The following is a 16,388-nucleotide window of genomic DNA, read 5'->3' as shown; positions in this document are numbered from 1 at the left end:
TATTGGCATGTGTTGCTAAATTTCATGCGAATTTCATTGTAGAAAATTGAAGTCACCTCTTTTGTTGTGTTTAGTTCTTAACCGACTCTCTCTCGATTTTACAGCTATATGTCAATTGTTTCAGAAACAATCTGACTTGAGTACTTTAATGTGTTATAGCAGTCTCAGATCTGGCATTTTAGAAAAAAAGAACTATTTTGTCAATTTTACAAATCTTTTACAGGAGCTGATGTCCGCGATTTAAACATAGGAACGGCAAAAATTATAGTAAGATTAAAATCCAAATACCAATCAATTGCAAAATCTCACCGGTAATACCATGTTTATAATTATGAACGTCAAACGCGAGTTTCGTCTACATAAAACTTCTCAGTGGCACTCTTTCAAACTGTTGAAAGGCCAATTCATATGAAATTTTGAAATTCTGAAAGTTGTTTCCAGTGCTATCTATGACCGCCGGTAGTAAATCGAGTCCAACCAAAGGCAGCTAGTCGTTGGAAAAAAAAAACAATGCAGGAACAATTAAATGTTTAGGATCTTCGAAACAATCTTGGAGTTATAAACTTTCTCAGACACCTGCTTTGTACCAATTTTAGAGTGCAATATAAAACCTCTTAATTCATACAGTTTTTCAGACAACTACATGTTTAACGAACCTTGAATTACTGAACACATCAAAATGATTATTTTTACGGCTGATACAATGTACAATAACAATTTCCACCCCGAAATAATTGTCACAATTTTTGCGGTTTATGCAACCTTCAACAACTAAAAAATGACATGCTAAGCGACTGCCCTCCATGAAAGTAAGCTGTTATTTAGAAATGTAAATCTTATTTTTTAAATAGTTTCAATTTTATTTTGTATCGTTTCCCGTAATATCAGAATTCATGATGTACGAAAATGAAGATTGTTGTTAACATCTTCAAAAGATAAATTGCATTTAAAGAACAAAATTAATATTAGAAGTTGTGATAAGTACAGAATGTTATTCAACTTGTATATGGTCGAACAACTTTTAAAAATCAAAATGTGAAGTTCTCTCAATATTCTTCTTCTCCTTCTTCCTCTTCTCCATCTACAGAATCAACACCAACTTCTTCATAATCCTTCTCTAAAGCTGCCAAATCTTCACGAGCCTCAGAAAATTCTCCTTCTTCCATACCCTCTCCTACATACCAGTGAACGAAGGCACGTTTGGCATACATCAAATCAAACTTGTGGTCAAGACGAGCCCAGGCTTCAGCGACAGCAGTAGTATTACTCAACATACAGACAGCTCTTTGTACTTTAGCTAAATCTCCACCGGGAACAACAGTGGGTGGCTGGTAGTTGATTCCGACCTTGAATCCAGTTGGACACCAATCAACGAATTGGATGGTTCTCTTTGTTTTAATAGTTGCTATTGCAGCATTGACATCTTTTGGTACAACATCTCCCCTGTATAACATACAGCAAGCCATGTATTTGCCATGACGTGGATCACATTTCACCATTTGGTTGGCAGGTTCAAAACAGGCATTGGTGATTTCTGCCACGGTCAGTTGTTCATGGTAAGCCTTCTCTGCAGAAATAACTGGAGCATAAGTAGCTAAAGGGAAATGAATACGTGGATATGGCACCAAGTTGGTCTGAAACTCTGTAAGATCCACATTCAAAGCACCATCAAAACGAAGTGAGGCAGTAATGGAGCTGACAATCTGACCAATCAGACGATTCAAGTTGGTATATGTTGGTCTCTCAATGTCAAGGTTACGACGACAGATGTCATAGATGGCTTCATTGTCAACCATAAAAGCACAATCTGAGTGTTCAAGTGTGGTATGAGTTGTCAAAATAGAGTTGTAAGGTTCAACGACTGCAGTGGAAATCTACAAATATTTCAAAAAGAAGTTAACTTACAAGTATGCTAAATGTTTTATCAATTTGTTTTTTTTAATTGTTATTTCAACAGCATCAATAAATTTGTCTAACTTCCAGTGGCAAATATTCCATGCAAAAAAATCAGGACAAATTAACTATATAAATCTATAAAAAGACACTATCAAGAATCAAACACAACACTTTAACTTAGTAACGTCATCTCCAAACAAAAATGTTTCGATCACATGCTGTGTTACGATATTAACTTAGAATTTGTTACCTGTGGTGCTGGATAGATAGCGAATTCCAGCTTAGATTTCTTTCCATAATCCACAGACAATCTCTCCATCAATAGAGATGTAAATCCTGAACCAGTTCCGCCACCAAAGCTGTGGAAAATCAGGAACCCTTGGAGACCAGTACATTGGTCAGCCTGGAAGATTATATTAAAGATTCAGTGGAAACATTAGAAGCTATCTGTGTTTGATCACTGTTAATTAAACTTATTTCAGATAAATAAAATTACTATAACGTGTAGCAAGTTGCAATCTATCTTTATAAAAAAAAACCATGATTATCTTGAATTAAATGGGGTGAATGAAAAATGTTTATGTTGCGTGAACACATCACCAGAAATCATACATACCAGCTTCCTAAGTCTATCAAGTACCAAGTCTACAATTTCTTTCCCAATGGTGTAATGGCCTCTTGCATAATTATTAGCTGCATCCTCCTTACCAGTCACTAACTGCTCTGGGTGAAACAGCTGACGATAGGTTCCTGTGCGTACTTCATCTGAAATAACACAGTAAATTTTGTCAACTACTTAGGACTGCAACATATTTTAGGGGCAAGGTTGTCCTAACATGGTTTTTATTTTATTTTGCCTTTTTTGTTTGAGGCCACTAACGACCTTATCATATCTCTGCTTAAACTTTGATCTTGAGCGTTCATAGTTTACATGATAAAATGTACCAATGAAAGAATGTTTATACATATCGTTTCATATAATCTTATGCTTCACCTTACCGACAACAGTTGGTTCTAAATCAACAAATACAGCTCTTGGGACATGTTTGCCTGCTCCTGTTTCACTGAAGAAAGTGTTGAAGGAGTCATCACCACCACCAATGGTCTTGTCACTTGGCATCTGACCATCAGGCTGGATACCATGTTCAAGACAGTACAGTTCCCAGCATGCATTGCCCATCTGGACACCAGCTTGACCAACATGTATAGAGATGCATTCCCTCTAAAAGTTAAAAGCTTATTACTATTTAAATTCGATTATATCTTAAAATTACGTGTTTTGTAATACTTGTTATTCTTTGTAATGTCTACTTGTAATAATTGTAATGTCTACTTGTAATGTTTTGTAATGCCTATCTTTAAACTTTATGTTTATAATGTATACCTGTAATGTTTTCTATTGTCTATCTAATGTTTGTAATGTCTATCTGTAACGTTTTGCTATGTCTATCTGTAACGTTTACAATGCCTATCTGTAACGTTTTGTAATGTCTATCTGTAACGTTTTGCAATGTCTATCTGTAACGTTTACAATGTCTATCTGTAACGTTTTGTAATGTCTGTCTGTAATGTTTTGTTATGTGAACAGGTAATGGTTTGTAGTGTCTACCTGTAGTGGGATTTTTATGTCTACCTGTAATGCTTGCAATGTCTACTTGTAATGTTTATAATGTCTACCTGTAATGGTTTGCTGTGTCTGTCTGTAATGTTTTTGCTGTGTCTGTCTGCAATGTTTTTGCTATGTCTGTCTGTAATGATTTGCCGTGTCTGTCTGTAATGTTTGTTACAGAAAAAATTAAAATGATTACTAGTACGAGTAGCTACGGTTTCGCATCTATAGTACGGGTCAGTCGAGTAAAATAACAATGAAGATGAAACAGGAACTCTTCATTCTCTTGTAAGTATAGTTTAGCATTAACTACAAACAGAAGATTGCACCTTCAATGAAACTACCAGCGGCGGATTTTGGGAGGGAGGCCTACAAATATAGTTGATGCATAGACTTTTTACATGTTCTACTCTAAACACTGACTACTTTTGGGACCCCTCCTTTTCAAAATGATGGATTCGCCTCATGTTACTGAATTAAATAAGTGTTCTTTTATGCTTCAATTATTTAAAGTCGTTTTTTTTTAATTTCTACATATACGGTCTCCATCCTGATTATGATGATTTATACGTATGATTAAAAAAACAAGTTGCTTTCTTTTAAAAAACGAAAAGCAATACATGAACCTAAGACCGCTGAATGCCGGGTTACCAAAAGATTGTTGCTGAATTTGTGTTTGCTTTTGAATTGAAATAATTGACTGTAAATAGAAGAAGCCAGTTGAAAGTATTTATTTACAGCTTCTATTTGAATAGTTATTTTAAAGATCGACTTTTTTATTTATTACTTGGGAATGTACATAATTTTTCCGATTATAACCCTTTGGCGAATCCTTATTTCTACTAACCGGATGACTTATGCAAATTGCACAAACCTATCGCAATATAAATTTATGCACTCAGTTTGCTATATAATCTGGAATTCTGGATGCATTTATTTTATCTATCATATCTTTATATTTTGTTACCTACATGAATGCCTATATATTCTCAACTCGTATTTGAAGCTGTCTTGGCATGCAATTGAATGGGACCTCTTACCTGTACACACTTTTAAAATAACCAATGTATATAAAAAGGTATGTAGATATAAAAAACGCCAGACACGAGTTAAGTCTACAAAAAAAACTTCAGTGACGCTCGAATGAAAAAAGTTAAAAGGCTAAATACATTACAAAGTTAAGGAATCTATTCCTTGGATAGACAATCCTTAGCTTTTCGAAAAGGTCAAAGATTATAATAGGACAGTGAATCCAAAAAAAAAACAAAGGAGAAACAACTCGAGGTCAGAATACCGTTAGTAATGATGACCGTGTTTGAAAGTCACATGTAAAGCTTTTTCTGTCGTGTCCTGAATTTAGATAACAAAAACGAAAATAAGCTTTCACGAGTGAATTTAATAGTATTACATGCAAGTAGTATTTAAGCGCACGAAATAGTAAATAGAAAGCATCTCACTGATACTCAGGAAAAGAATACGCATTTGCGTCATCACATATCTTAATCTAATATTCGAATGTCAAACGGCCTACATTAAATGTTTTGATTCATTGACATTTTATCCGGAATTTTTGAGATCGCAAACCGATAGTGTGCTTTTGAAATGTGATCTGTAATGTGAATGAATCAAGACGTGTAGGATAGTTGGACACACAATGAATACAATTTTCAAAACCGTACCATGATAGTACAAATATGTAGATGCTATAAGGTTAAACTATTAAAACAAACAAACAAAAATTGAATTAAAATTTTATAATAAATTAACGTTCCTGTTAGTATTTTTTTTTTCAAATTCTTTTGAATATTATATATAGTATCAATAAACACGAACGTCAAGTATTTACGGATGGACATCTATACTATTAAACGAGAAGACCTCATTTTGTGTGTCGCTTCTCTTCCTTCCGCAATAAATCAATCATCATGCCTCTGTGTCTTATAGGTACCATGTATTGTATTTGTCATCCATTCTTATAATTATTCAGTTTAGGTTATTTTGGGAGAAAAACGAAAAAAACTGCGTCCGGATATTTTTCCGACAATGGACGAAATTATAAATAGGACTAGACATCCGGTTTGCGTTTGTCTGTACTTTGTATATACCAAAGACTATGAATAACGTGTATTTGCTATTTGCTATCATTTTCAAATTTACAATCCACGGCAGTCACTGAGTTTAGTAAATAGAGAAGGTTTATATAATATATTCTAACATGACGTCCTTCAAACGCTTTGAGTACACACCCGTGGTAAAATTTGAATATATTGCATGGGCTGTTCTGATTGTACTCCCACGTCATATGATTTTTATGCAGTTAAGCTGCATTATGCGAGCACCCTAGATTTGTGTTCTACCCAATAAATCCTGAAATACTTGCCATTGTTATTATCTAGCTTGTTACTATGTTATATATAACTAATTGAACACTTTTTTAATACTTTTTATTCTGGATTACAAAAAAAATGACCAGAAAAACCTTAAATGATCGTCGATTTATCCAAAAGTTTTAAAGTTACACATAGGAAGTAGTGCTTATTAAAAATCCTTGTGTAGTTCATTATGACTTGTGCTTTTAGCTAAGATGTCAAAGAACAATTGTATGAAATATTTAATCGCCGAAAATTTCTTAAGACAAGCAGTTTAGATTTCCTAAATGACAAAAGTCGTAGGAATATTGTTTGTCATCAATACGTAGTACAACTACGTCAGTAGTCTATTATATAATTCAACTGTTCATGCTGTTGGCGGCAATTTCAAATTAGAAAAAGAAATTTTCGTAGCTTTTCAATTTGGAGGCAGGTGTGCAAATTAGCAGTGGTCCGAGACCTTCCACTTTTGCAAGCGGAATTTCGACTAGGATAGTTGGTTTCTAGCTACGCCCGTCGTAGTCGCCTTACATTTGAAAGAAAATAAGAAATTACTGGGTTACACTAAAGACCTGAAAGTGGACCTGAAAAGACCTGAAAAGACCTGAAAATATACGACTAAAATTATTCAAATTGCAATAACTTTTTTATTATTGGATGGAATTTCTTCAAGTTGGAATTTTATTAATTGTAAATATTCAGATTTCATTAAAATTAAAAAAAATTAAATAAAAAACAATTTTTTGATGCCAAAAGTTGGACCTGAACGGAGAAATGAAAAGACCTGAAGGGACCTGAAAATCTATGTCGGACTAATTCTAACTACAATAACTTTTTTAATATTCAATGGATATCTTTCAACTTTTGTTTTTGTGACACAAAAAGTTCAATATAATGATAAAATTAAAAAAAAAAAATATGAAAAATACCATTTGGGTGTGAAAACTCGGAACTGAACGGAAAATTAAGTAACATAAATTTGCTTGAAAAGACTGCAGTCAGATTTATTCAATATCTTTAACTGTTTTCAATCATTCTCCTTGAAATATGAATTTTGTTATAGGAAAGGTATAATATATCATTGAAATTATAAAGAATTTTATCGAAAATATAATTATTTAGTTACAAAATTCGGACCTTGTCGGTGAAATAAAAGACATGAATGGATTATAGGGGTAGTTGTATTTAAACTCGCAAAACATTGTTTTCCTATTTGTTTCTATTTTAGACAAAAGTCTATTGAAGAGAACGAATGACTTTATATTTATACAGGAACATATTTGAAAACAAAGTACATTGTTATTGATGAATCCTGAACCTAAGGGGAAAAAAAAGGAAGATTGTACGTTGAAATTATTCAAACTAATACAACTTGTTTAAACTACATTAATATATATTTTATTCTTATTCTATATTAAAGCTGGTCGTAAACTGCTTTATTTATAAAATGAAAGTATTAGTATTGCTTCCCCATAAACCATATGTCATTTAAAGAGTTCGTCGATTGGAATGTTTTAATTACACGAACGTGTGCCGGTTGTAATTCACACCTTGTATTGATATTAGGTGATAATTGGATCATTAGTCTAAATAAACATTTCACTGGTGGTGTGATACCAATGAGACAGATCTCTACAAGAGACCAAATGACATCGAACATGAAAAGTTATCAATCATATTTTTCGTCTATGTTTATTATTTTCGTTTTAAAATAATGTGGAATTTTAGGCTCATTCAGATTTTGAATTTTTCGTTCAGGTCCGAATTTTGACACCCCAACAATATTTTTCACATATTTTTTTTCATATTATCATTATATTGAACTTTTTGTGTCACAAAATCAAAAGTTGAAAGATATCCATTGAATATTAAAAAAGTTATTGTAGTTAGAATTAGTCCGACATAGATTTTCAGGTCCCTTCAGGTCTTTTCATTTCTCCGTTCAGGTCCAACTTTTGGCATCAAAAAATTGTTTTTTATTTATTTTTTTTTAATTTTAATGAAATCTGAATATTTACAATTAATAAAATTCCAACTTGAAGAAATTCCATCCAATAATAAAAAAGTTATTGGAATTTGAATAATTTTAGTCGTATATTTTCAGGTCTTTTCAGGTCTTTTCAGGTCCACTTTCAGGTCTTTAGTGTAACCCGAAATTACTTTGCAAACCTTTTCACCATGTTCACCAGTCTCCAATTAAACGAGCTAAAAACTTATTTTTGGAAAATGACGCAGTCATTGTTCCATAACTGCCGACCTGAACTTCATTACATTGCTCTGCCTACCGCGCTTGGTTTCGTATTTCCTATTTTCCAAACAAACTGGAATCTGCTTGTGTTATCATTATGCATCATTGTATAGTATTAAACCAGCCAGGACCCAGTTTACACTGGTTTTTGCTTGTATTCCACTACACTCGAACAAAGTGTTGTAGTTTGACGGGAACCAGTTTTAGAATTTGTAAACTACAAAACGTAATCGGTTATTGTTCATTCCGTTTTGGTGTTTCATACCGACTTATATGGTTTGAATAAGCTTAAGACCATTCAAACATTAATGTGATAGGTATATTAAAGATTGTTTTACAAAAGGATTGAACTGTTTTACTTTCAAAGTCGTACTATAGGGATATCTGTCATATACGGATTTCCACTCTCACCGGTTAATTTCTTCTTTTACACGTGCTTTGGAAACTTCCTGTTTAATCGCAAGTTTTAAAATTGTTTTTGAGTGAATTAAACTTATTTTAACAATCATGAAGCGTTCCAGAATCATTTTAAAGCAGTTTCTTCTTCTCTTTGATGATGGAAAATAGGTTTTCTCAAGAAAATACCGCAAACGATCGCAGAGGAATTGAAACGTACAAGTCAAGTCGGCACCTGGTTAAATTTGCATCTAGTCAAATCGGCACCTATTCGACGTCAATTCGGCATCCAATAATATTTGATATAATATTTTCTATTCAATTAATTTATTACTGTTACCAAGTACATAGTGAATATGTTGTTGTGTATTTTGGTAAACCACGAAACGAAAGTGGATATGTAGTGTATAAAGGTAAACAACGAAGCCCTTACCAAAGCTGTTGTTTTAACAATTAGACAATTTGTGTAATTGTAAAAACAAGTCAATTATTAAAATAAAATGGAAAACTACGAGTCCCTTTCAATAAATCAAACTTTCATGCCAAATAATTAGCAAATTTAAGGTGTTTGTTTTTCAGTAAAGTTTAAACAGCATTAAACCAACAATCCTGTAAAATGCTCAACTGGTTAAAATAATGCAGAAAAATACACAATATCTCATGTATTAGTCCAAATAATTATGACGTCTGGCAAGGCTATTTTATTATTTTTCTGGGACGCCTTCCTACGACGTTCAGGTGCCAATTTAACTAGGTGCCAGTTTGACTAGAATTCTTTGACAAATGTTTGAAACTATCTGAGTTTCATTAGACCTTTGATAGCAGTAACAAAAAGATTATTTACTTAATATTTTGTGGGAGAAGGGGGTTCAGACTGTGTGGCATCAGGTCTGTTTGTGCCCAATACATTTTCGCACCCTACACGTTCGCACATTCACACTCTACTCATTCACGCCCAATTTTAATTCAAATTCAAGTTGAATAATTGGATAATTATGGTTGTTGTTTTAAATTGCTTTGGTGTAAATACTGAATGTATTTATAGCTTGGTATGAGTAAAACATTGAAGATTTTAAAGGAAAAAACACAAAAGATAATTGTTTTTAACAGCTTGGTCCCATTGATCTGAAACAACGAAACAATAAAACATAGAAACCAAAATATAGCAATCCACTAATATAACCAAAACATGATAAAATTTATTCAACACGCAGAAACAAACATAGTCAGAATCTCACTTCATTTTGAAACAAGTCAATGAAACAAGTTATAGCAATACACTAACCAAAACATGATTAAGAGTTATTCAACACAAAATAAAACGTTGACAAAATACCACTTTATTTAGAAAGGATTATTATTATTTTTAGCAATACCTTATCCAAAACATAATTAAGATTTATTCAACACAAAAAAAAAATTGCTGTCTCACTTTATTTTGAGATAATGACAACAATTATACTTGTAAGAAAACACTTGCTTACATAGTTATTAAACACAAAACCAATTAAGATTGGGTGCGAACATGTAGGGTGTGAAAGTGAAAGGGGTGAAAATGAGTGGGCGCAAACGTGAATGGAAGCGAACGGACTCAGATTCAGACTATGTACCAGTGAGAAATATACAAGCCTTTCTACGGTATTTATTTGTACAATTCAGCTAGTCTTGACCTATTCATTTGTCTTAAAAAACCAGCCAGTTGTCACCTTCACTTCACACACACACACATATACGAATATCAATTATATGCTTACGATACATGTTGCATTGTTAAACTAATTACGGTATGTGAAAATCAAGACTTGCATAAAAACTATCCCAATATTAGAGACAGTGGCGTCATTTTTCTTCAGAGCTTTCAGCTCTTTGATTATCATTATTATTCATGACGGCGATGTTTATTTTGTTCAACCGCTAGCTTTATACAGAAAATTACCGACAAATATTGTATAAATTCGAGTAAAATCGTATCTGATTGACAAAAACAACATTGTAAACACATAACAATGGCGGCCGTGAAGACAAAATTTTACAAAATCGGATCCGATTCCGGAAGCGGATAAGGGTAATTCCGGGTTTGACGATCATTTACAAAATAAATCCAAGCAGGTGAAAAAATATATCTATGCATGGTAAATGAATATAAACACTAGTATTGTAAGGGACGACATCAAAAGATCGATGTAAGATAAAAAAAAACTTAAATCAAATAGTTTGGGGGTGGGGGGTCAACATTGCTGCACGTTTTGTTAATCTAAAACCGATTTTACATATATTCCTATTGGTCAATCAATTTTTCCCAAATTAAGTTAAGAGGGGGTGTGGGGGTCAGTGAAAAAACTATGTGAATTAAGTTTTTTATCCTTCATTGAACTTTTGATGTCGTCCCTAAACCAAAAGATATATGTAAAAGAAAGAAACAGCAGAAACATATTTTATTCAAAAACTAAAAATTACTTTTTGATAAATTTTAATTTAAAAATCCAATACAACGTGACAGCTGGGAACAGTATATCTAACAATATACATGTTCATGGTCGCAGTCTAAATTTTCTTTATAAATGATAAATCATGATAATGCATGTGAGATGCTTTTAAAGTGTAAACATATTACTGCAATTTCGAGGGGATATTTGTTTTTTTCTCAATTTTGAAGGGTCAATTAAGGTAGCTGAAAGTTTCATTCTTTAGTTTCACAAATAATGCAACTATATTATATATACCTTAATGTAAGTAAATCATATGATGGCATTCTTTAGGCCACTCTACCCCCTCCTGTTTGATAATTTGGAACAATGGCGGATCCAGCCATTTTAAAAAGGGGGGGTTCCCAACCCAGAGTAAAGGGGGGGGGGTGGTTCCAACTATATGCTCCCATTCAAATGCATTGATCGGCCAAAAAAAGGGAGGGGTTCCAACCCCCGGAACCCCCCCTGGATCCGCCACTGTGGAAACGGTCGAGCTCCCTACCCCTAAACCATATGTGGGGCAGATCCAGGATTTTAGGTTAGGAGGGGCGCAAACTTAAATTTTTGCTGAGCAGAGCGAGGCTAAAAAAAAATTGAGGTAAAATTATCAGAATTTTCTTTATTAAGCTGAGAAACAACCCATGCTTTGCAAATTTAAGGAGGGGGGGTGCAAGCCCGCATTCCTCCCCCGTCTAAATCCGCCCCTGCATATATTCAAGTATAGGAAAATATAATAAATAAAAATTAAATATAGGGGGAGTCCCTGGAGTTACCCCACCCTCCCTGTTTGAGAACTTGGAAACGGTCGAGATCCACACCCCTTAACCATATATATTCATGTTTGTGACAATATGAAAAATCAAATGAAATATAGGAAGAGTCGCTAGGGGTCACCCCACCCCTCCTGTTTTAGAATTTAAAAATGGTCGAGATCCCCATCCCTAAACCACATATATTCATGTATAACAATATAACAAATCAGATGAAAGATAGGGGGAGTCCCTGAGGTCACTGTTCACGCTCCTGTTTGAGAACTTGGAAATGGTCAAGATCCATACCCCTAAACCATATATACTCATGTATGGGACAATATAACAAATCAAATGAAATATAAGGGAAGTCCCTGTGGTCATCCCAACCCTCCTGTTTGAGAACTTGGAAACGGTCGAGATCCCCACACCAAAACAATATATATTCATGTATGGATCAATATAACTAATTAAATGAAATATAGGGGGAGTGCCTTGGGTCACCCTACCCTTCCTGTTTGAGAACTTGGAAACCAATGAGATCCCCACCCCTAAACCATATATATTCATGTATGGGACAATATAACAAATAAAATGAAATGTAGGGGAAGTCCCTATGGTCACCCTACCCCCAGTGGCGGATCCAGAAATATTCATAAGTGGGGCCCACTGACTGACCTAAGAGGGGCCCGCTCCAGTCATGCTTCAGTGATTACCTATATAAGCAACCAAATTTTTTCCCCAAAAGGGGGGGGGGGGCGGGCCCCTTGCACCCTAAATCCTCTGCCTACCCCTACCTGTTTGAGAACTTGAAAACCGTTGAGATCCCTACCCCTAAATTATATATATTCATTTGTATGGGACAAAATAACAAATCATTTACATTTACTATGGGCAAGTCAGTCAGACCTCATCTTTGATCCCTGTTGTAGTGAACATTTGTCTGATTCGTGTCTCATAACTTTTGTACTATAGAACACACACTCAGTTTTCTTTCCAGGGAAACCAGTCCATTCATACTATTACATGTTCATACTACGTCAAATTGAACTTCTAGCAGTCAAATAAAACCAAGGTTAACTACCAAGTAGAACAACTGCAATCATTGGGAACTTGTACCACTGCAGACTCACCATAAATAATATACATTGATATATGCATTGCTTTTGAAACCATGATAACATATAAATTATTTGCCTTAATAAATAAATCATTAGATAAACATGAATGTACTATATATGAATGTTTAATGTTGAGGCAACATTGCCACAGTTTTCATAATTACGGTTGCCTTGGTTTTTGGTTAACTGCCTTCAGCGCTTACAGCGCTTTGATTTATGAATGAGTTTGCGACGTCATAAAACGATGACGTTAGGTTATTAAAAAAATATTTTTTTGCGTTTTTCCGTATACTATATGATCATACATATACTATAGATATAGTGTATTTACTATTTATATATATCATCAATTCCAATAGTTTTCTATCCACGGTGGTCACGGAAATATTTCTGTATACTACATACATATACTATGAATTAAGTGTATAAATTTGCTATAATTTACTATAAATTCCAATAGTTTACTAGGGTGACTTTTAATATATCAGTGACCGTTTTGTATAGTAATTATAGTATATAGAGGACAGAAAAAATGCGCCCAGTCTCTTTGATACCTCTCCTGGAATTCTCCAGTTAAATTTTTTTACAGTTTACATACATACGCTCTATTTCCCCGCGATTTCGCGGGTGTGTTCTAGTTTAATTTATTTATCGAATGAATCTATTTTTAAATTCTAACATTCCACTATGTGAATATATTACTATACAAAATATCAGCAGACTTCTAAATCCATACTAACAGTATAAAATAATCAACATTATGGTTGAAATTAAATTTAGTGATTATTGTAAATTAATTTAACGGTTGTTGTGAGCTGCAAGGATTTAAAATCCTGCTTTATGAATTTGAAAACACACTTTTTTTATTTTTATTCACGACCGTTTCAAATTTAAAAATTTAATAAATTGATCTTACTTTCTGTTTTATGGATATATTACAATACACAAAAATAAATAATAATTACTCATAAAACCTAAATACTAAAATGGTATGAAATATTTAACGTAGAAGTATAATGATTATTGTTTATACACATTTTTTTGTAGGATGCAAGAATTTATTTAGATTTAATTTTTATGTTTCCTTTACAAATGAATATTTAAAAATACCAAAGAGTATCTTGTCATATAAAATACTTATTTCTTAATTGCAACTCTGAAAATATTCTGATTTCAATCATTCAATTTGTTAGTTTCTTCAGAAACATAAATACAGTATATATTTTGTACATATATTTCTTTGATTCCGATTGTATTAAATACTTTTGATAAGAATATTATCTTTCTGTTCTCCGATCTAAATATTAATATTTTAACCAGAATGTTCTCTCCCGTAAGTCTATGATGAAATACACAGTAATTCCGTGGTTAAATCTTCAAACATAATTAGTTTACATGTTATCCAGACAACAGACAATACCACGTTATAATTGACCCAGATACACATAGTGTACAGTGGTCGTTTTAAAACAAATATAATTGCGTCGTCAAGGGCCATCAAGGGACCATATCAAAGACGAAGATAACAACCTGTTAAGACCTGTATAAATGACAGAAAACTTTAGAGACGTTCCGAGAATTTTATTCTGACTTCCGGCCGAGAGATATCGAGTGGCCAATAGACACATCCAAAACTCGCCAATATATAAGCATGAACCCCTCAGGGGGTTCATGCAAAAAAAGGCTATATAGTTCTCTTTGGGGTTTCTCAAAAATGCTTTATTTCCTGTTATTTGTCACAAAATATGGCTTTACCCAGAAAGTATACATGCGCAAATTTGGGAAGAAACATGGACAAAAACAAAAAGAAATCTTTAATGTTAAGGTCTGCAACCATACGTCATGTGTACCTATATGAACCTATATTGTCCTATAAGATGTAGATACCCATGGGAAATCTTTAAATATCTATGCATTATTAATATTAATTGCTTTGGTTGATAACACGAGATAATACTTTGTCTCCATAGTCACAAAGAAACACATCAATATCAGTCAAACTTTGCAATCGATGCTGTCACGCCAATTTACATCTAAATTACAATTAATTTTGATTTGTATTGAGGTTAGTGTAAAGTTGGTAGAGTCTACGAAATGAAGCATTCAAGTGTTCAATCTATAATAGTTGATTTGGGAATGTAATTATAAATGTATAAATAAGGAAACACATTTTGCAATAACATCGCTGCATATATGAAATAGTAATTTGCATAAAGATTTTTTTTCTTCTGAATACCTATAAATGTTCCAGTTTATGTTTTTAAGGATGAGATGTTGGTCGCATTAGTTTCCTGAAAAGTAAAATGTAGTCTGAAATATTGCAATTTTTCCTGCAAGTGATAATCTGAAGGTTTTTTGGGGCTATTGAGGGAGAAGTTAATTTCTTTTTTTTTTAAAGCTAACCAGAAAATACTTGCTTTGGTTTAATAAAGTAGAGAAAAACGTTGTGAAGTATGTGATCACTGTGCAAAGTAAACCTGGCCCAAGAAAGATCGATAAATTGTAGTTAAAAAAAATAATAAAGCTAAGATTGCAACAACGATTTGGACATATCACAACCAGATAATCGCAAAAAAAACAACTTTTCAATTGTTACCAATTCAGTTATTTCTTTGTTGTCTTCATTTCAATTATTTTTCGCTATTTACTGCGATGTACTAAGTAAACATAACTACACTAGAAATAACATGCTTTTATACTAATTTCTATTTACTATCAACAGTGGTCATGATAATTATAAGATATCTAAAGCAGTCCTGTCCCTAAGTACCTATGCTACATTACATATGAAACAAGAATGACATAAAATTACTCACCATTTTGAAGACAATAGTCAGTCAGCTGTGTAAGGAAGGCTGAATGAATTCTTAATGATGTCCGCGTAGTTAAATCATTCACCTTTATACCTGCATCACCTGGTCGCTATAGTAACTGATAATCAAATAACAGCCTAATTATCATTTAATGGAGAATTTTATTTTAAGATGAATATCTGGTTGAATTATGCATGATCAGAGGTCACTCTGCGATACAATTTGACATAACACACCACAACACAACACTACCGGTAAAACCAATCATTGATTGGTAAAATAATCGATTATCAATATCGAGAGGCAGACAAGTATTTTAATAAAATATTCCGAAGTATTTCTAATGGTACCGTAAAACAACTAATCGTTACTCCCCGTCAAACCGGTGTTATAATAATAATATAAATGGAAGTACAAAACAAAGTCTGGGATGCAAGGGGTCATTTGCCTCCCCTCCTTCATCATCGACAATATGTGCACTTAAAAGATGATTTAAATAATGAACAAGCTGAATACTTTTTGAAAATACTTGCTCGAAAGTTCGGTCAGAAAAAATACAAAACAATCTTTATTTTTTTTGGGAAGCCGGAACGGAAATTTATTCATGTAAATTTTTTCATACCGTATTGTTTAAGAACAGTTTTTTTAATTTATTTTATAAGCCTTTCATAGTTTGGTACTATACACTCAGATGATTTTATCCTACATAACCGCCGTAT

At 33.1% G+C, this 16,388-nt stretch overlaps 1 protein-coding gene across 1 annotated transcript; it reads right to left on the bottom strand.

The window, feature by feature from the left end:
* Positions 1–848: 848 nt before the first annotated feature.
* LOC143063139 (tubulin alpha-2/alpha-4 chain-like) lies at positions 849–15,856 on the bottom strand. Its single transcript, XM_076235119.1, has 5 exons — positions 15,673–15,856; positions 2,896–3,118; positions 2,513–2,661; positions 2,147–2,299; positions 849–1,874 (listed from the first exon to the last, which is right to left on the bottom strand). Exons 1-5 carry the CDS (start codon positions 15,673–15,675, stop codon positions 1,047–1,049), a joined length of 1,356 nt encoding a protein of 451 aa, XP_076091234.1. The 5' UTR covers positions 15,676–15,856; the 3' UTR covers positions 849–1,046.
* Between the last annotated feature and the right edge of the window lie 532 nt (positions 15,857–16,388).

Source organism: Mytilus galloprovincialis, chromosome 2 (genome assembly GCF_965363235.1).
Source record: "Mytilus galloprovincialis chromosome 2, xbMytGall1.hap1.1, whole genome shotgun sequence".
Taxonomy (NCBI): domain Eukaryota; kingdom Metazoa; phylum Mollusca; class Bivalvia; order Mytilida; family Mytilidae; genus Mytilus; species Mytilus galloprovincialis.
Note: the sequence above shows the minus strand (reverse complement) of the source record. Positions and strands in the feature narration are given on the sequence as shown.